The following is a 21,193-nucleotide window of genomic DNA, read 5'->3' as shown; positions in this document are numbered from 1 at the left end:
AGGCCCATATTTCTTCAAGGGTGAATACAAAGAAACATTTAAGGAGCAAATAATTTCAGTCTTAAATAAACTGCCAGAGAATGAAAAACTCTTGATAACATACTAAGATAATAATCTTAGCACTAAACTGACAAGGATATAAGATAATTATAGCCATTATCACTCATGAATATAGATGCAAAAATATTATAAAATTTTAGCCAATTACAGAAAAATATAAAAAGATATAATATAAAAAGTCTTTATGCAAGAAATGCCAAGTGAGTCCAGCATTACATGTGTTTTCATATATGAAGTTTCTCTTATGATGAAATCAGATTACATAGGTCTGTTAATCATACCATTTATTTCTGAATCCAGAGTATCATGATAAAAACTGCAAGTGCTGGCTATTGACTACAGACAGTGTTGGCACTGCCTTGCTCTGGTACCCAACTTTGTTCTTATCTATGATACTGTAGAAATTGAAAATGTATAAGTAGATGAACTTCTGTATATTAAGGAGTTTCCATTATCTGAAATGATTCTTAGGAGTTCATGTATAGTCGGCTGTGGAATAGTAACCTTATGAATTACCTGAATAACCTTATGAATTACCTGAAATGATTGCTGGAGTTCATGTGTAGTCAGCTATGGAATAGTATCCTTATGAATAAGGGGATGTAGAGAGGAGAAATTCAATTTTGTTCTTCATCCTTTGACTGTGGACTATACTGCTGGGTGCTTTCCAAACTGGAATCTTTTCTAGAGGATTGTATTTGGTACTTGCAACCTTCTCACTCAGATTCTTATGCTACCTTTTAGTACCTGGAAGCATATATAAATATATGTGTGTATGTTCCCAAATAAGATTATGCTGGTGAAGGAAAGGCTTTGTCAAAGACCTTAAGTGAGAATGATGAATCTAGATTAGTTACTGTGGAAAATAATTTTGATATGTGTGTTAACTTTATGTTTGAACTCCCATAAAATTCAACTAGATTTCTGAGTTTAATTGTAAAAGGAGATTGAGAGATTTAAGTAGAAATTTCTAACTACTGGAGTTCCTGCTGTGGTGCAGTGGGTTGTGAGTCTGACTGTAGCGGCTATGATGTTATTTTTCTTATAATAGAACAGCAAAGATTTAAAAACTTGAAAACTGAAGCGAAAATGAAATACAGCCATCTAGTGGATGCAACTTTAAGAGCTCTAAGCATGGTTAAAATACTATGAGCTCACACAAAATCTCTCAAGGGTCATTATTAGGCGTTCAAGCTAATCATTCCTTATCACACAAAGGAGCAATATACATTTGTATTACTAAATATTTTAATAAAATTTTAATGAGAGCGGAAAACATTATATATGACTGTTAACTATATAGCATTAAATAAATACCCTCAGAGGTCAATTGAACTAGCATAACGTTGTAGTAAGCTATACACATTTTTGGTTGTAATACATATTAATCAGGTCTTTTAAATTGTAAAACTTCATTAGTGCCATGCCCATGGCATGTGGAAGTTCTCAGGCCAGGGACTGAACCTGAGCCACAGCAGTAACCAGAACCCCAGCAGTGACAACACCAGATTGTATGTAACCCACTGAGCCACCAGGGAAATGCAGTAGTGCTTTTTAAACATATGTAATATTCTGAAATATTGCTAGGTATTTATATAAAGTAACCTATTATTATGGTTAAAGTACAGATTTAGTTGCTCACTCTCTTCTGTGGAATAAATTTTAGTTATTGTTGCCTTATAAACTTTACTGATGGAAAACGGAACTATTTTTCCAGGAGCAAGATAATGCTGTACAAAATATGCACAAGAAGGTAGAAAAATTAGAAGCTGAACACATGGACTGCTCTGACCTTTTACGGCGACAAACAAGTGAACTTGAATTTAGCACTCAACGAGAGGAACGTCTTAGAAAAGAGTTTGAGGTAAATTTTCTCATTCTTTTACAACATATATATGTTATCTAGTTAGTAATTTAAGGTCAGAGAAAGCTACACTCTGCAGTAAAATATAAAAGTGATTTTTTTTTTCTTCTGCACCCAATGCATGTGGAAATTCCTGGGCCAGGGATCGAATCTGCTCCACAGCAGCGACCTGAGCTGCTGCAGTGACAACGCCACATCCTTAAACATGTTACAAGCGAACACCTAAAACTAATTTTCTGATATTTATTTATACTGATATTTACTTGTATTGGCGTCTTTGAAAACTTTTATATTTGAGTAAATTATAGTTTGCCCCTAATTTAAAAAATGCTTCGTTTTAACAATTAATTGTCCTGGAATATTTGGATAGTTTGAGGGTAATTGTTTATATTACAGGGTTGAGAAAGCAAGATAGGAAAATATTTTGTATACCTAATATTAAGTTCTAATTTTGTAGTTTGAATCATTTGTAATAGCTGCATAGTTTTATGGAATGCTTTCAGGTAAGACTTTAGATGGGAAAGGAGCATCAATTTACAAATGAAAAATATGTTTTGTATGAGTAAATTATACTGATATTCACTTAACCTGAGAGAAACCTAATTTATTAATTCTTTTTCTAAATTTTCTTTTGCTTTGTGGGAAATTAAATATTATTCAATAGATAAAGAAGTTTTGTTTTAAACGTAATATCATTCTTATAAGTTAAATGAACATTTATAAAATATTTAATGATAAAATGCTGAAGGTACTCTTGTTACACTCACTTTTGTCATTAACATTTTGCTGAGAATTTTAGCCAAAGAAGTATATAAATGTAAGAACAGCAATAAGAATTACAGTTTTTGGAAAGAAGGAGGTATCATTCTTATTATTTTTAGATGACATGCTAATAACCCTGAGTGGCCAAGAAAATCAACTTTGAAATTATTGACACTAGTAAGAATATTCAATAAGGAGGTCAAGAAGAAAATAATATGAAGCAATTATGTTTACGTTCTTACATACCAGTAATAATCAGAGAATAAAATACTAAAAAAGTTTTTTGTCATCATAGTGACAAAAAATAGGAATACAATTAACAACAAATACATTAAAAAGAATGACATTTGACAGTCTTAAAAGAAAATGATGAGACATTTTGGGGACATTTAACAGTGTAAAGATAGGACTACTCCCTAGACTATATTATGGGTTGAGGCAGTTCCAATCACAAATTCAATGAAATTATTTTGAGAAGACAGATTCTAAAATTCACCCACATGAGGAGTTCCCGTTGTGAACCCGACTAGCATTCATGAGGATGCAGGTTCGATCCCTGGCCTTGCTCAGTGGGTTAAGGATCCAGCGTTGCCGTGAGCTGTGGTGTAGGCTGGAGCTACAGTTCTGATTGGACCTCTAGCCTGGGAACCTCCATATGCCATGGGTATGACCCTAAGAGACGAAAGACCGAAAAAAAAAAAAAAAATTCACCCACATGAGAGTCTCCAAAACATTTTGGTGAGAGTACTGACTGGGGACTTACTTTACCAGAACTTAATACAGATTACAAAGCTTCAGTGTATCAGTTGGTTTTTTTGCTTGTATGCAACAGAAACTAACTATAGTTAAAAAGGGAATTCAGTGGAAGAATGTGAGAATCATAGTTATAGAATCAGAAGGAAAGTTGAGGATCAGGCTTAGAAAACATGAGTCCCAGAGTCTCTCCAGAGCTTTCAATAGCAGAAATGATGGGTGAAGTTGAGGTGAATTCATTTTGTAACTTTATTCAAGATTCCAATCCCATGAAAAGAACACATGATTTAGAGAGGTAATTTGCCCCAAATAAATCCCTCTCAATTCTACTAAAATTACTCCCTACCAAAGACTTATGCAGAAAATTAGGGTGCTGGTACCAAAAGAAGGGGAAAGATTGTTGAGTAGCTAACAATGGCATAGAATTGAGAGGCTAGTAGGAGACTTGTGGAGTATATATAAAAATTCAGTATATGAAGGTATCATTTTAAGTCAGTAAGAACAGAAAAATTATTCAGTGAATTGTGTTGAAACAATTGGTTAACTAGTTGGGACAAAGTAAAATTAGATTCCTATCTTACATTATATTCTAAAATGAAATCCAGTCAGATTATAAAGAGAGAAATATTAAAAAAATTGATTAAGAAGGAAATGTAGATTAATTTTTTTCTGCTTCTAGGTCAGTATCACTGCTAATCATAAAAGCAGAGGAGCAAAATCATAAAGGAATAGATTTATAGCTTTGACTAGGAAAAATTAAAGTCATATATAAGCAAAACCTCCACTTCAAATAAAATAAAAGGATAACCAAATGAGAAAAATATTTACAGAAAAGTGTAAATATATCTCTATATTTCTGCTGTTGGGTAAGAAAAAGAAAATCTTTATAAAAATATATCAAGGAAATCAAGAAGATATGAAAGAATAATTTTGGATGGATAACAGGCCTATGAAATATGCCAACTCTCACCATAATGTGAGAGAGACAATAACACTCGTAATAATAAGATTAAAGAAAATGATAGTACTCAGCAATGGTGAATTAAAAATTCTTGTACTTTGATGATGGGAGTGTAAATTTTTAAAAACTTGAAGGAGCTCTGTTTAGCTTCTTTATAGAGTCTTTCTTCAGAAAATGATCATATTCTTCTGGAACTCTCTCATGCTCCATCTCTACATTGCTTTCTGGGCACATGGCACAGCCATCATCTGGGGACTTTCAGTTATACTCTGTTGGGTTTTCTCTTTCTCAGGTCTCTTGCTTCTTTTACTTGGTTGGACTATATAATCTAGTAGCTTCCAAAGAAAGGGTGTATGGGAGCCAAGTTTTATTTGTCTGAACATCACTTTTCATCAGTAAAATATTAAGGTAGATATAATCTGGCCGAATATGGAGTTTTAGGCTGGAAAGCTTTCTTTCAGAATTTGAAGGCCTTGCCTCACTGGTTCCTAGTCTCTTCTGTTGCTACTGAGGAGGCCTGATGTTATTCTTGTGTTCCTTTTTTGGGCACTCTTTTCTTACTCTTTTCCTTTCTGAAAGTTATCTTGGTCCTCTTTTTTTTTTTTTTTTTTTTGTCTTTTTGCCTTTTTCTAGGGCTGCAACTGTGGCATATGGAGGTTCCCAGGCTAGGGGTCTAATCGGAGCTGTAGCCGCCGGCCTACGCCAGAGCCACAGCAAGGCCAAATCCGAGCCACATCTGCAATCTACACCATAGCTCACAGAAATGCTGGATCCTGAACCCACTGAGCAAAGCCAGGGAATGAACCTGCAACCTCATGGTTCCTAGTTGGATTCATTTCTAATGAGCCACGACGGGAACTCCTTGGTCCTCTATTTTTTTTTTATTTTTTATTTTTATTTTTTTTTGTCTTTTGTTGTTGTTGTTGCTATTTCTTGGGCCGCTCCCGCGGCATGTGGCGGTTCCCAGGCTAGGGGTTGAATCGGAGCTGTAGCCACCGGCCTACGCCAGAGCCACAGCAACACGGGATCCGAGCCGTGTCTGCAACCTACACCACAGCTCACGGCAACGCCAGATCCTTAACCCACTAGCAAGGGCAGGGACCGAACCCGCAACCTCATGGTTCCTAGTCAGATTCGTTAACCACTGCGCCACGACGGGAACTCCGGTCCTCTATTTTTTTAAAAGTTTTTTTTCTTCCAGTTTTATTGAGATATAAATCACATATAGCACTGTATAAAATTTAAGATATACAGCCCAATGACTTAATTTACATACATCATGGAATGATTAACACAGTAAGTTTGGTGAACATCCATCATAGTTAAAAATTTAGAGAAACGGAAAAAAAAATTTTTCTTATAATAAGAACTCTTAGGAATAACTCTCTTAACAACTTTCATATTTAATATACAGCAGTGTTAATTATATATATGTTGTATATGACATCCCTAGTACTTACTTATCTTATAACTGAAAGTTTGTACCTTTTGACTGCTTTCATCCAATTTACACGCTGCCCCCCCCCCATCTTTGGTAACCATAAATCTGATCTTTTTTCAGTGAGTTTTTTTTTTCTTTTTCTTTTTTCTTTTTATGGTTGCTCTTGCGGCATATTGAAGTTTCCAGGTTAGGGGTTGAATTGTAGCTGCAGCTGCCGCCTATATCACAGACAGCCACAGCAACACCAGATCCTAGCTGCATCTGTGACTTATGCTGCAGCTTGCAGCAATACCGAGGCCAGGGATGGAAACTACATCCTCACCGAGACAATGTTGGGTCCTTAACCCGATGAGCCACAATGGGAACACCTTGTTTTTTGAAGTATAATTGACCTGCAACAATGTGTTAATTCCTGTTATGCAGCATAGTGATATGATATTTCTGCACATTTCACAATGATCACCGTTAAGTCTGGTTACGATAAGTTACCATACAAAGATATTACATAGTTATTTGCTGTATTCCTCACACTGTACATATTATACCTGTGACTCATTTATTTTGCAGCCAGAAGTTTGTACCTCTTAATCTCCTTCACCTATTTTTCCTTTCCTACTCCTAGCAACCCTTTGTTTTCTCTATCTGTAGCCATTTTGTTGTTGTTGTTGTTATGTTTGTTCATTTGTTTTTTTTAGATTCCACATATAAGTGAAATCACATAGTATTTGTCTTTCTCTGTATGACTTATTTCACTTATACATACAGTACATCTTCTTTATTTATTCATCTATTGGTAGGCACTTAGATTGCTTCCATTGATAGCTTCAGTGTTGTGAATAATGCTGCAATGCACATAGAAGTGCATGCATCTTTTCTAATTAGTATTTTCATTTTCTTTGGATAAATACCCAAGAGTGGAATTGCTGGATAATATGGTACTTCCTTATTTATTTATTTATTTATTTATTTGTCTTTTTTGTCTTTATAGGGCTGCACCCATGGCACACAGAGGATCCCAGGCCAGGGGTCCAATTGGAACTGTAGCCTCCGGCCTACATCAGAGCCACAGCAACGCCAGATCTGAGCCACGTCTGTGACCGTCACCACAGCTCATGGCAACACCAGATCCTTAACCCACTGAGTGAGGCCAGGGATCGAACCCGCAACCTCATGGTTCCTAGTTGGATTCATTTCCTCTGTGCCACAATGGGAACTCCCATTTTTAGTTTTTTGATGAATCTCCATTCTGTTTTCCAGAGTGGCTGCACTAATTCTCTAATTTATATCCCGACCAACAGTACTTGAGGGTTCCTTTTTCCTTTTTTCCCACTTTTTAAAATGGAAAACTTTAAGCATAAAAGATGTAGACAGCATAGTATAATGAACCTAGTGTATCCATCACCAGCTTCAGCAATTATCCACTTATGGGCAATCTTAGATCACTTATACCCCCACTTACTTTCCTTCTTTCCGTATTATATTGAAACAATTCATAGGCATCATGTCTTTCTAGCCAGAAATATTTCATTGTGATTTCTAAAAAAAAGAAGAGGTCTTTTATTTAGAACTACATTATCAATATCAAACCCTAAATAAGCAGTAATTACTTAATATAATCAAATATCCGGACATTATTCAACTTTCAAATTGCTCCATAAATGGCATAAATGAGTACAGTTTGTTTTAATCAGAAACCCTATTAGGGGTAACATGTTATAATTGGTTGTTATGTCTCTAAGTCTCTCTGCTATAGGTTCGCCATCTGTAGCTTTCTTTTTCCCTCGAATTTGTGAAGAGACCAAGCTATTTCTGCTGCAGAGTTTCTGCTGACTATGAAAATTCACAATATCGAAGATAAACAGTGTTTCTTACTATAGATTTTTGTATTCACTGTGCAGGGCATTTGGTGGCCATTTTAATTAGGAGACTCAAGTTCTTTATTTTGTGTAATTTCTTCATTTTGTGCTATTTCTTCATAATTTCCTCCTCAGGGTTTTTTCCATTCTCTCTTCCTTGTGCTTTTAATTATTCGCTTGTTAATCTAGTTGGATTGATGTTTTGCTTTTCTTACCTATTTTCTTTCTCTCTCTCTTTTTTTTTTGTTATTGTTGCTTCATGGGAGATTTCCTTGACTATCCTGACCTTCTAATTGAATATTTTTTGTTTTCTTTTTAGTTTCTCTTATTCTCTGTACCATTTTTCTCACATCCTGTTCCTATATTTTGCCTACTGTATTCATTAGTTTATTTAGAAAATACCGAGAGTGTCCAGCACACTTTTGTTTGTTTGAGCAGTGACTAGAGCAAAGCCTCTTCCCTCTTGAAATTCACACTCCTCCCAGGGAGAATCACACTTTAAATAAAACAGAATATAATAAGCCCTATGGAGAGGAATAAAGCAGATGAGGGGTGTAGTAAATGATGGGATAGAATGGTTACCCTCTTGTGTTAGTGGTCAAGGAAGGCTCACCTATTGATAGGATGGCATTTGAGCAGAGACCTGAGGGAATAAAGGGATTGAGCCATGTGGCTACCTAGAGGAAGAGATTCTAGGCAGAAGGAATAGAAAGTACAAAGGCCATGAAATGTGAGTGTGCTTGGAAAGTTTGGGGAATAGCCAGTGGGCCATTGTGACTGAAATGGAATGAGCAAGAGAGAGGCTAGTGGGATACATAGCATGGTAGGCAGATTTTATAGAAACTTGAAGGTCTTTTGCAGTTCATTGTAAGAACTTTGGCTTTCTTTCTGAGAATGAAAGCCATTGGAAGGTTTTGAGCATAGGAGTGATATGTCCTCTCTGATTTGTTTTGAAAGCATCATCATTCTGTATACGCTTTGGAAGATAGATTGTAAGAGGTCATTTAGGAGACCTTTTTCTTTAATATTTTAATGTTTTTAAAAAAATTTTATTTACTTATTTATTTTTTAGGGCCACACCCAAGACATATGGAAGTTACCAGGCTAGGGGTCAAATTGGAGCTGCAACTGCCAGCGTACACCACAGCCAGAGCAGCATGGGATCTGAGCTGCCTCTGTGACCTACACCACAGCCCACGGCAATACCAGATCCTTAAACCATTGAGTGAGGCCAGGGATTGAACTTGTGTCCTCATGGATACTAGTCGAGTTTGTTCCCACTGAGCCACGACAGGAGACTGTGTAAGAGGCCCATTTAGGAGACTTTTAAAGTAATTTAGATGAAAGATTATGGTGCTTTAGAACAAGATAGTTGTAGAGGAGGTGGTCAGATTTATATGTTTTAGAAGATAAAACCAGTAGGATTTTCAGATTTATTGGACCTGCCTTGTGAGAGAAAAAAGAGAAGTAAAGGATAATGCCAGAGATTTTGGGTTGAGCCTAAATTTGGGAGAGCGGTATTGTCATTTACTCAAGTGGTCAAGAATGCAAGTGGTATAAATTTGGGAGAGATGAGGAGTTTGGTTTTAAACCTGTTAAATTTGATGTATCCATTAGACGTCCACCTGGAGTTGTTGAGTAGGCGGTTGAATATGAGTTTTGGCTTCGGGGAAGCCTTACCGTAGATGTGCCAAATATTTCATTGGGAAATGTTGATATGTTACAATCTAGAAAACTTTTCTTTTTGTTTCTCTAGTTTATACCAAGAATAATCTGCTAATTTCCTCTTTAGTGGTTATTACATGGGAGAAGGAAATGGAGAAAAAAACTGTATTATATTTTCAGTATATGAACTTTCTCTTGTGCTCCAACCCTCCCCTCCCAATTTCTGTTCTTCCCGTCCATTATATCTCTGTGTCCCGCCTTGGTGTCATGCTGATATTTTCCAGATAATAAACCTCCAGTTGGTAGGTTTGTGTAGTACTTAGGGAGGGGTGGTTGTTTGACCAGTTGGGATGGAGATGGATGCCTGAAGTTAAACGCTGTAATCACTTTTGATAATACCAGGTCTCTGTGTTTGGAGAATTTGAAGCTTTGAGGATAATCCAGACAGTCTCTTTTTTTATTATATTTATAAGTATTTTAAGTGGACAAGTATAGTCCTGTGACTCTCTGATATCTATGATTCTTCATATTTAGACATCTTACAAATTTTTGCTTTAAATATTTAAGCGAGTGTATTTTGTATGGGCCATTTGACCAGATGAAGATGGTCCTGGTCACCAGATGTCCTTCAAGACATAATGAAGGAAAAGTTAAATTTGTAGAGAGTAGTTTATGCCAGTTTTACCTTCGCTTGTGGAGACATTAAGTACTAGGAATTCTAGGTACTTAAATAATTGTCAGTGGTATTTTTGAAAATTGTTAAAATTTAATTTAATAGAACATACTTAATGTCAATAATATCAGACCAAAGCAACTCACAGCTATTTAGCCCACTAAATGTTTTATATTTTCGTGAAGCTTTAACAGTTATATTTCATGAAAAGATGATTTCTTTATGTGCCTAGACCTGTTTCTCTCTCTCTCTATATATAGAAATAAAAAAAAAAAACTGACAGGCTATAGACCATTGTGTGGCTTAATCATCTTAAACATGGGTCAATGGTTTCTTAGATTAAAAAAACCCTGCTCAATCCAATTTTCTAAATGTGGTTCTGGATATCACAGAATCAAGGGAAAAGTGAACCGGAAAAAGAAATATCCATGGTTTATAAACCTCTTTACAACTAGAGGAGTTTTTTTTTTTTTTTTTATCATGGGAAATAAACTTAACTCAATAAGAGAAAAAAGAAGATGCAAACCTAATTCTGAGAGACCTGAAGAATCTTGTGGTGATTACAAGAGAGAGAGAGAGAGGTCATTGCAAATAAATTCTGAATTGCTTTTGTTGGTCATATTCTGTATGATAGTAACATATAGAAGGATAGAATATAGCCTTTTTCTCTACTCATGTACTACGCTCAAGTGAAAAAGGAAAAGATGAATCTCATCTTTCAGATTGTCCATGAAGCAAACTTCAGATGAATCATCTTTTTAAAGCCATCGTGTGTTTGTAGGAAAGATTTTTAAACATCCATTTGTGTTGATTACAAGCTACAATAGGTAAATAATAAAATAACCTGGGTTATACAATTTTATAAGTACACATATTTTTGTATTTATGTTCATAATGGATTTTAAAATTGGAAGTTGATTAAAATTTTGTTAAATACTGAAGTTTTTTTTTTTTGCCAGAAAAGGTAACGATGCTTTTATTTTATTTTTTGAAATTTATTTATTTTTTGGCTGTGCCCATGGCATGTGGAAGTTCCCAGACCAGGGATTGAACCTTTGCTACAGTGGCCACTTAAGTCGCTGCAATGACGATGCCAGATCCTTAACTCACTGCGCCACAGGAGAACTCCAAAGATGATTTTAAAGATGGTAAATTAGGAGTTCCTATTGTGGCTCAGTGGTAATGAGCCTGACTAGGATCCATGATGGTGCAGGTTTGATTCCTGGTTAAGGATCCATTGTTGCTGTGAGCTGTGGTGGCGGTCATAGACATGGCTGGATCTGGCGTGGCTATGGCTGTGGTGTAGGCCAGCAGCTGCAACTCCAATTTGACCCATAGCCTGGAAACTTCCATATGCTGCACTTGCAGCCCTAAAAAATCCAAACCAAACCAAACAAAAACCCCAAACCCCAAATCAAACTCTAAATTAATTTATTACCAGGCCAATCAGAATTTGTGGTTTGTAAATTCTTTTCTTTAAATTTCCTATTTCATTGTCTGTGGTTTCTTTTATTATACCTTAAAAGTAATAAATTTTTCCCATTAAACTGTTTTACAATCTGAGTGTGATATGCTTCATTATTTATTCCTTGTGAATAAAAAAAATTTCTTTGTTCTCTAATTTATTCCTCTAGTCATCCCATTGCCTTTGTCTGTTCTGAAATTGTTAAGCCTCTGATTGTTGCCATCCTCACTGACTAACTTGGGGTTCCTCAAACTGAACAGTTCACCATGGTCAAGATGGGCACATAGAGCTCTGAATATTTGTACATTTGGCTGTTTCTTGAAACTGCTGTGAAATTTTATAGTGAGGACTATTTTAAGTGAGTCTGTAAGATAAGCGAGAGGATTCTCAAAAACAATTATGACTTGGCTATTAATAAAAGTTACAAATAAATTGTAATTCACAGCAGAGAATATAGGGAGCACCAATTAGAGATAATTAAGTTTTCATCCACAACACAGGTTCTTTTCCTCCTTACTTATAACAGAGATGCTTATATATTTGTCCATACTCTTTTTGGCCTTATAATAACAGCTGAGGACCTACTGTGGTATCTGGCATATGGTAGGTACTCTTTAAATATTCTGCTTTCCTATTTGGTTGACCTGTATAGTAAACATCAATGAGAGGATCATGGAAAACTGCAAACCTGTTCATTTTCCTTTGATAACCTTGTAAATATTTTTAAAAGTAGTGTTCACTTAATGGGATTGAGAATATAATATTTTAGGATTTCTTTTAAGGTAGAATTTAGTGAATCAAAGTTCGCTAATTAGGAGGTCAGCTGTTCACTTTTACAAAGCAGGTCCCCTGTTCCATGTCACAAAAGGAGCATTAATTTTGCCTCTGACTAGAGTGGTTTTTCTCATCTAGTGTGCTGGCTATGTGCAATGTAAGAGAGCCACTTAAAAAAAACCCAGGGAGTTTCTGTTGTGGCTCTGTGGTAATGAACCTGACTAGTATCCATGAGGATATGGGTTTGATCCCTGGCCTTGCTCAGTGGGTTAAGGATCCAGCGTTGCCCCAAGATGTGGTCTTGTTTGCAGATGGGGCTCGGGTCTGGCATTGCTGTGGCTGTGGCATAGCCTGGTGGCTGCAACTCCAATTCGACCCCTAACCTGGGAACTTCCATATGCTATGGGTGTGGCTATAAGAAGACAAAACACACAGACACACACACAAAAATAACCAAAACCCCTCAAAAACACCCCCCCCCCGATATTCAAATAATGTTTTATAAAGGCCTGAAATATTATGTATTATATTGTATTGGCTTGTTTTGTAAAATCTACCATAGTGTTGTGTTATATGACAAAATACACATGAAACTTCTTTGAAAACTATGGAATATTAGTATTCACTTACAGGATTGATGTCACCAGTGACACTAACATAAATACTATATACATTCTCTCGTGTGGATGTGGCACTTGCAGTACTGGTGCTAAAAAATGACCCACATTAAACATCAGCTTAATTGAATAATAATATTAGTTTTCAAGTTTTTTGATTGGAACAAGGAAGATAAATAGTAAAGGACTGATATGTCCTTTTTTTGGTGAACTGTGATCTATTTTTTAAAATTATTTATTTATTTTATTTTATTTTTTGTCTTTTTGCCTTTTTTAGGGCTGCACCCGTGGTTATGGAGGTTCCCAGGCTAAGGGTCTAATCGGAGCTGTAGCCGCCGGCCTATGCCAGAGCCACAGCAACACGGTATCTGAGCCACATCTGCGACCCATACCATAGCCCATGGCAACGCCGGATCCTTAACCCACTGAGTGAGGCCAGGGACCGAACCTGCAACCTCATCGTTCCTAGTGGGATTCATTAACCACTGCGCCACGACGGGAACTCCAGGACTCATATGTTCTTAGTTATGACTCCTCAACATACGACTTTAGTTTAAGCAGTGTAATTTTATGATGCTTCTGTTTTTCAAATACTTGTAAAATACTTAGAGATTTTGACACTGTTAAGATATCTTTTTTGGTAACGAAAAAAGTACTTTGAGATCTTCAGTTTAAGGGCTCTCAGTGTAGTAACTACACGTTTTCCCCCACACAGGTAGGGAATAAGTATTGCAGTTAATTGTTTATATACTTATTTACAACCACTAAAATGTAATAAAATAATACTTATTACTGAAATAACTTTTAGAATTAATTAGTCTATGATGATTCAGTCCCTTAGAATCATCTTTTTGAAGATGGATTATTACTGTATTGGTTACTTGTAAGAGTGTTCATTAATAGGAATTATCATGTGATAAAATCTGGAAAAATAGTTAAAACAACCACTTTCTCTTTACGCTGTTGTTGACATCCTGTGGTAAACTATGAAACTATTTAGGAAATAGTGCTACTTAGAGAAATCTCTAATTGATATGTATATGTGATATTTCTTCCCCTATTTTTATTTATTTTCTCCTTCCTTCCTTCCTTCCTTCTTTCCTTCCTTCCTTCCTTTCTTTCTTTCTTTCCTTCCTTCTTTCCTTCCTTCCTTCTTTCTTTCTTTTCCTTCCTTCCTTCCTTCTTTCCTTCCTTCCTCCCTCCCTCCCTGCTTTTTAGCTCCACACCTGAGGCATGTGGAAGTTCCCAGGCTAGAGGTCGAATCAGAGCTACAGCTGCTGCCCTGTGCCACAGCCACAGCAACACAGGATCTGAGCCACATCTGCAACCTACACCACAGCTCATGGCAATGCCAGATCCTTAACCCACTGATTAAGGCTAGGGATCCAACCCACATCCTCATGGATCCTAATTGGGTTCATTACTACTGAGCTACAATGGGAACTCCTCCCCTATTTTTCTTGATGTCCATTTAAATGGGCTTAATTTCGTATATTGGAGTCTTTCTGCTTTAAGTTTATGCATATCCTCTGAGCTGGGTATATTCTCTCTGGGAGGAAAGGTGTAGTAGGAGCTGTTTTTTGCCCAGTCTCTCAGCAAATTCATTGTACACAAATGTTTTCATAACTTTTGTGAAACTTCTGAAACAAGTCCATGGAAGCCATGGGAGCAGATTTGGTGTGGAGAACAAATGTGATTTGGATGTGTTTGGTTGGTTCTGTTGCTGAAATGGAGTTTGCAGCTTATGCCCTGGCTTGTGATAAAATTATATGTTCTCTATGTTGCCTTTTTCAAAGAATGAACACCCTTGTGTGGAGTATATTATATCATTGGGTTTATTGTGATTTAATGAGACATAAATCATAAAGTAAAAAAAATGGGTACAATGAATATACAGAACTTACTGGAGTAAAAATCTCTTGACAGTATATTGCGGTCAGAAAGGATGTGAAAAACAGTTAATAAATGATAAAATGTATCATCATTTTGTATCATAAAGAACTCTGATGTTTATAGTGTTAAGGAACAGATAGTATGTAGTATAATACTTGTATTACAGGCAAACTTGTATATAGTTAACTTGGCTGGTGGTATACATGAATTTGTGTTGGATTTTGTATTTTAGTATGAATTCTGTTATGCTTTCTGCTCTTTCATTGTTGATTACATTAGGATTGGATACTAGTGAGAGACAGATTATATTGTACTAGTTCTTGAGGGTGATATTGGAGAAAAAAAAAAAAATTTGTGAACAGCAAATTGGTGTTCCTCTAGCACCCTCTGCTGGTCATAATAGTTAGTTCACCAGACTAGAAGATTTGAAAAGAGTATTTATAAGGAAGGCTTTAATTTAATTAAGTCTATCAACAAAACTCACTTTTGGAAGAAAATTGTTTAAAGATTTGAAGTTTTTTTGCTATCCTTACTAATTAATTTATTGTTTTAGTAATAATAAACAGCTTATAAATTTGTTTTCTTCTGGACATTTCCTTTAAAATAGGAATATATGAAAATAAAGATATCTCTGATTTATAATTTCAGTGCATTTAATTTTGGTTTAGGCAGAAAAAAGTCTTCTTGGCTTTTGGAGTAAGAATCAGATAATATGACATAACATATATATGAAAAATGAAAAGAAGATGAATTATTTTATTATAAAGTCACCAAATATTCTTTATTTTATTAAAATATAATGCTTATCTTGATTGGAACTGAACAAACACATTAATATTGTTAATCTTGTTTCTTCTGTTTTCCCTTTATTAGTTATTTGCTTATTTTGATCCTTTGATCCATGACTAGGAACCATGAGCTTGCAGGTTTGATCCCTGGCCTTGCTCAGTGGGTTAAGGATCTGGCTTTGCTGTGGCTGTGGTGTAGGCTGCAGAGATGGCTTGGATCCCACGTTGCTGTGGCTGTGGTGTAGGCCAGCAGCCACAGGTCCAATTTGACCCCTAGCCTGGGAACCTCCATATGATAGCAGGTGTGGCCCAAAAAAATGAAAACAACAACAACAACAACAACAAAAAAAACCCATTCAACTTAGGTTAAATGATTGAGTTATTATAGCTATTAGAAACATTTCTTTCTCAAATTTTATCGAAGAAAGGAAGTTAAATTAGTAATGTCCTTCTCTATCAATATTGAACTATCTGTATTTGACAGATAGGACTCTATAGATGTGGCTTTTCTTTGCTGAATGTTATTCTGAGACATGTGCAGTGAGGTACTCCCATAGCCTTACATGCTCAGTCCCTAACAGTTTTGGAAATAACTAGAACCTTCTTTGGGACTAGGAATACAGTGTTTCCCAGGATTGCATTTCCTCAATAAAAATGACATTAAAAAAAATACAGCTCTTGTACTTCTGGTCAGAAGCTGACTCCTGCTTGAAAAATTAATAAATTAGATAGACTTTGTCATAATGAAAACTTTTGCTATATAAAAGACATTACTGTTAAGAGAATGAAAAGACAAGCTGGAGACCGGGAGCAAATACTTGCAAATCACATCTACAAATGACTTTTATCCAGATTATATAATGAACTCTCAATTTCAATGATAGGTAAACAACCCAATTAAAAAACGAGGAAAAGATTTAAGCAGAAACTTTACCAAAGAGGATAAACAGATGGTAAATAATTATGTGAAAAGATGCTCAATGTCATTAGTTATTATGAAAATGAGAATTGAAACTAATGTGAGATATCATTACATTTTCATTTGAATGTCTAACCCTTCCCCCCAGATAACCCAAAAAAATGACCATGCTGACTATGGATGAAGATGTATAAATTGGAAACAATTTGCAAAACACAGTTTCATAAGACATTAAATATACACCTACCATCTGACTGAGTCATTCTACCCTTTATTTTATCCCAGAGAAATATGTCCATACAAAGACTTGTATACAAATGCTCAGAGCAGATTCATTGGTATAGCCAAAACTGGAAACAAGTCAAATGTCAATTAACAGGTGAATTGATAAGTGAATTGTGGTGTATCAACACAGTGAGATACCTTAACAATAACAAGCGACATGGTAATGCATGAAACCATTTGGATGAATCTGAAAATAGTTATATCAGAGAGAGAAGCCAGACGGTAAAGTATATGCACAGTGTGATTCAATTTTTATAAAATTCTGGAAAATAAGAAATGATCTGTAGTGAAAAAGCAGATCAGTGGTTACTTGGGGTGGGGGTGAGATAGTGAGAGCTGGATGTAGGGATTACCAAGAAACATAAGCAATGATTTTTTGGGTGTATGTATACAAATGACCAAATTAAACACTTTCAATATGTGTAATTTATTATATGTAAATTGTACCTTAAGGAAAGGCAAGCAAGTTCTGGAACTTTCTTCCTGAAAATGATTTTTACATGATTTTTATTTTTAAAAAATTTAAATTATTATTATTTTTCTTTTTAGGGCCGTACTTGTGGCATATGGAAATTCCCAGGCTAGGGGGTCTAACTGGAGCTACAGCAGCCAGCCTACACCACAGCCACAGCATCGCTAGATCCGAGCCACATCTGCGACCTATACCACAGGTCACGACAATGCTGGATCCTTAATTCATTGAGCAAGGCCAGGGATCGAACCTGCATCCTTATGGATACTAGTCACATTTGTTTCTGCTGAGCCACGATGAGAACTCCCTACGTGATTTTTAGAGCATGAATTTTACACTCTGGCAAATTAAAAAAAAATAGGCTACAGTAGTCTAAAGTGCTAATTACAGTATAATCATCTATATCCAATTTAAATGTGAGTTTAAACTTTTAACTTGTTTTCAGGCAACTACTCTAAGAGTGAGGAAATTGGAAGAGAGTATTGAAGCAGAAAGAGCAGCACATTTGGAATCAAAATTTAATTCTGAAATTATTCAGGTAAAATGACAACAAATTTTTTTTTTGGTATGGTTTTTATTAATCTAGGGACAGCAGCGTTATGTTCAGTGAACTAAGGTGTGCATTTACAATGGGCAGCATATTGTTAAGCTACGCTAAAGCTATAGTTGAGGATTGTCTTTACTCTGTTCGAGAGGAGCTGGCCTGCTACAGTGCACAGGCTGAATCTTATCCACTGTGTGTTCCTATGAAGTTTTTTCTTGTCTGTGGGGCTTTTTTTTTTTTTTTTTTTTTTTTTGCTACACTGGCAAAGTGGAGTATTTGTGACAGAGACCTTATGGCCTTCAAGGTCCAAAATATTTGCCATCTGGCCCATTACAGGAAGATTTGCTGATCAGACTGTTATTATTTTTGTCGACAGCTATGGGATGAATTTCTATTTGAAAACATTTAAAAAATACCCACCTTTGTTGATTGAGTGTATATCCTGTGCATACCTCCTGTCACTATTAAGAGCTGAAAGTTTAAAGATGAATGAGCTTTTTTGGGGACTTAAACATTCCATTTCTGGAGATGCTATATATCTATACTTAGGGGTATAGTTAGAAACATAACTACAAAAGTACTATGGGAACATGATAAAGGGAAGGCTTAGAGCTGAGAGAGGAAGTAAATGAAGGCATCCTAAGGAAAGTGTCTCTCTCCCTAGGTCTTAGAGAATGAGAAGGAACCTCTTTTTTTTTTTTTTTTTTCTGTTTTTTGTTGTTGTTGTTTTTTTTTCCCTCAGGGCCACATTCGCGGCATATGGGCATATGGAGGTTCCCAGGCTAGGGGTCAAATCAGAGCCGGCCTACACCACAGCCACAGCAACTCAGGATCCAATCTAGGTCTGCATCCTACACCACAGCTCACAGAAATAACCCACAGAGCAAGGTCAGGGATTGAACCTGCATCCTCATGGATACTAGTCAGATTTGTTAACCACTGAGCCATGATGGGAACTCCCCAAGGAGTAACTTCTAAGAGAAGCAAAGGCATTTTAACTGGGGGTTGGCAAACTACCGCCATGAACTGGGTCTGACCCACAGCCTTTGTCGTAAATAGTTTTGCATAAGTTCTATAAGTCCAAATTTCTTTCTTTCAAGACTTAGTCTTTTCCCTTATATTAAAATTTAATTGATAGAATTTGCCTGGTTTTACTGTATTATTTAAGTAGGTCTTAATATAGGATGCACCTAACTTTGTAAGAATTTTTACATATTTTTTTTCACTTTTATCTTTGATGAAATGCCTCTTACCAACAAAATTCTCAGACCAATGTGTTTGAGTACCTCTGTATGTGAAGCAAACTTGTATTTAAGCCTTTCTTAAAAAAATGGTTGGATTGCTGAAAATGGCATTAATAGGCAATAAGGCTGAAGTTTTAAATTCATGAAAGAAGTATAATTCAAAATTAAGTCTTTCATTGTAGTTATATCACTGAGAATATATAGTTAATAGCTATAAAAATGGAATGTATTACATGTAATTTTTTTACTCATGTAAATTGAAAATTAACATTTAATACCCAATTTAGTGCTATAACTTAGAAAACAAAGTAAAGGTGTATATTTGAATCATATATCTATAAATATTGACAAGTATCTTCGATGAGGTACATCTAGCAAAATTCAGTTTTAGACTAGTTAAAAGCAAACCAGACTACTAGGTAATTGTAATTAATCACCATCTTAACACACACTGTAGTTGAAATTATGTTTTGAGTATTCCGTTATTAAATTTGTTTGGATGCTGTATCATAAAAATGAGAAAGTAGATTCAAAAGAGTTGACTCAGAGAATTTTGTAAGACTGCTTTTCTTTCAGTTGGATGGGTTTATCATTTGTGATTGTGTGCATATTTACTGACAGAAAATAGCAATGTAGATGGAAGAAAATGTTTCCTAGGTTTATTATTCCACTTACAAACATTGCATTTAGACATAACAACCAGGAATAATAAAGTTTAAAAGACCAAGTTTGAACATTCACAAAGTTATATCTACATATCTGTACCACTTCCCTGCTTTAATGTGAGAGAATAAATGCTTCAATTAGTCGAAAATACTTCTTGATGATTAGAAACAATAATTCTGGTGATTGTTATTTGTATAGATTAATTTATGGAACATTTTCATATTTCCTAGGCTTCATTTCTTGGTGAGTTCATTTTTCTTAACTCAGATTTTTTGCCATCCTTGGGAAGCTTCTGTCACACAGAGTTCATAACTCTTCTTTGATTTGGGCCTGTCTCTGTGACAGAAAGCGCTTGTCATGTGCAGTTGTGGTCTGTTCTCTCCTCGCAAGAGCTAAGACTGTATTTTTGTGATCATTGTATATATCTCAAAAAACTAGCTCATTGCCTGGCACATAGTAAGTGCCTAATAAATATTTATCTAAACAATTATTAAATAATTGTTATATGTTTATATTTCATATGAAATACACATTAGTATTAAATAAATACCATCTCATTAGATCTTTGTAGCAACCTGTAAAGTAGATAGTCTGTATATTATTATTGTTATTATGGTTATTATTTAGTTCATCTCATTTATAGATGAGGAACCTGAGCTTTTGGAATTTAATATGCCCAAGGGCACATAAGTTAATTTGTAGAGCTGGCACTCCAACCTGAGTCTAAAGCCCATTTTCTATCTAGTGTAAAGTATTTTTTTCCTGCCCTCCCTCTTTTTTTTGAACTTTAGGAAATTGTTTTTTTTTTTTTTGAGTTTTTTTTTTTAATTACTCGAATTTATTACATCTGTGGTTGTATAATGATCATAAAGGAAATTGTTTTTGTTTTTAACTTAATTTTTCAAAAGGTAAAACATCCTCATAGTTCAAAAATCAAAACAAAAGTAAGTGATGGAGAACTTTTGCTTTTACTCTTGTCCCTTGCGTTGTTCTACTCTCTTGCTTGCTACCTGTTCTTATTTTCCCAAAATATAGGATTCAAAGCAAGTCCTAGATGTCATATTACTACACCCATAAATATTTTAGTCAAATAGTATTATTTGATAATAAAGGTTTTACTTTTCTACAGTAGGAAATCTCTAAGAATAAAAAGATCTGTTAACTTTCTTAAAGGGCTTGTGAAGATGTTCATATAATAATGTTTCTCAAAAGAGGGGAAGAATGCTTCCCTTTAGTTTTCAAAGACCATTTAATTTATTATGTTTATAAAAGAAATGTCCACACGGGCTGGAAGATCAAAAAATTAGGCACTTTTGATGGAGTAGGTTATATTGTATCCATCCGCCAGTCCTTTTTCATAGCACAGTTGAGTTTGTATGCTTCTGTTCTTCCTCCTTTCCACCAAACATGTTGAGAAAGGGAACAAACTGCTTTTTGTATATTTTCCTTTTTTAAACCAAGAACAGAAAGAAAGACTTGTTTGCACAAATG

The 21,193-nt window shown here is 35.4% G+C and overlaps 1 protein-coding gene across 5 annotated transcripts in view; it reads left to right on the top strand.

Moving 5' to 3' along the window:
• CCDC171 (coiled-coil domain containing 171) overlaps nucleotides 1–21,193 on the top strand; it is a 356,155-nt gene that overhangs the window by 59,722 nt on the left and 275,240 nt on the right. For all 5 annotated transcript variants that reach the window (XM_047767619.1, XM_047767618.1, XM_047767620.1 and 2 more), the window contains 2 exons: nucleotides 1,778–1,924; nucleotides 17,694–17,786. In XM_047767619.1, coding sequence (XP_047623575.1) covers nucleotides 1,778–1,924; nucleotides 17,694–17,786 — 240 coding nt within the window. The remainder of the gene's footprint in view (nucleotides 1–1,777; nucleotides 1,925–17,693; nucleotides 17,787–21,193) is intronic.

This window comes from Phacochoerus africanus, chromosome 2 (genome assembly GCF_016906955.1).
Source record: "Phacochoerus africanus isolate WHEZ1 chromosome 2, ROS_Pafr_v1, whole genome shotgun sequence".
Taxonomy (NCBI): Eukaryota; Metazoa; Chordata; class Mammalia; order Artiodactyla; family Suidae; genus Phacochoerus; species Phacochoerus africanus.
The sequence above is the reverse complement of the archived record's forward strand: the minus strand, read 5'-3'. Positions and strand labels throughout refer to the sequence as shown.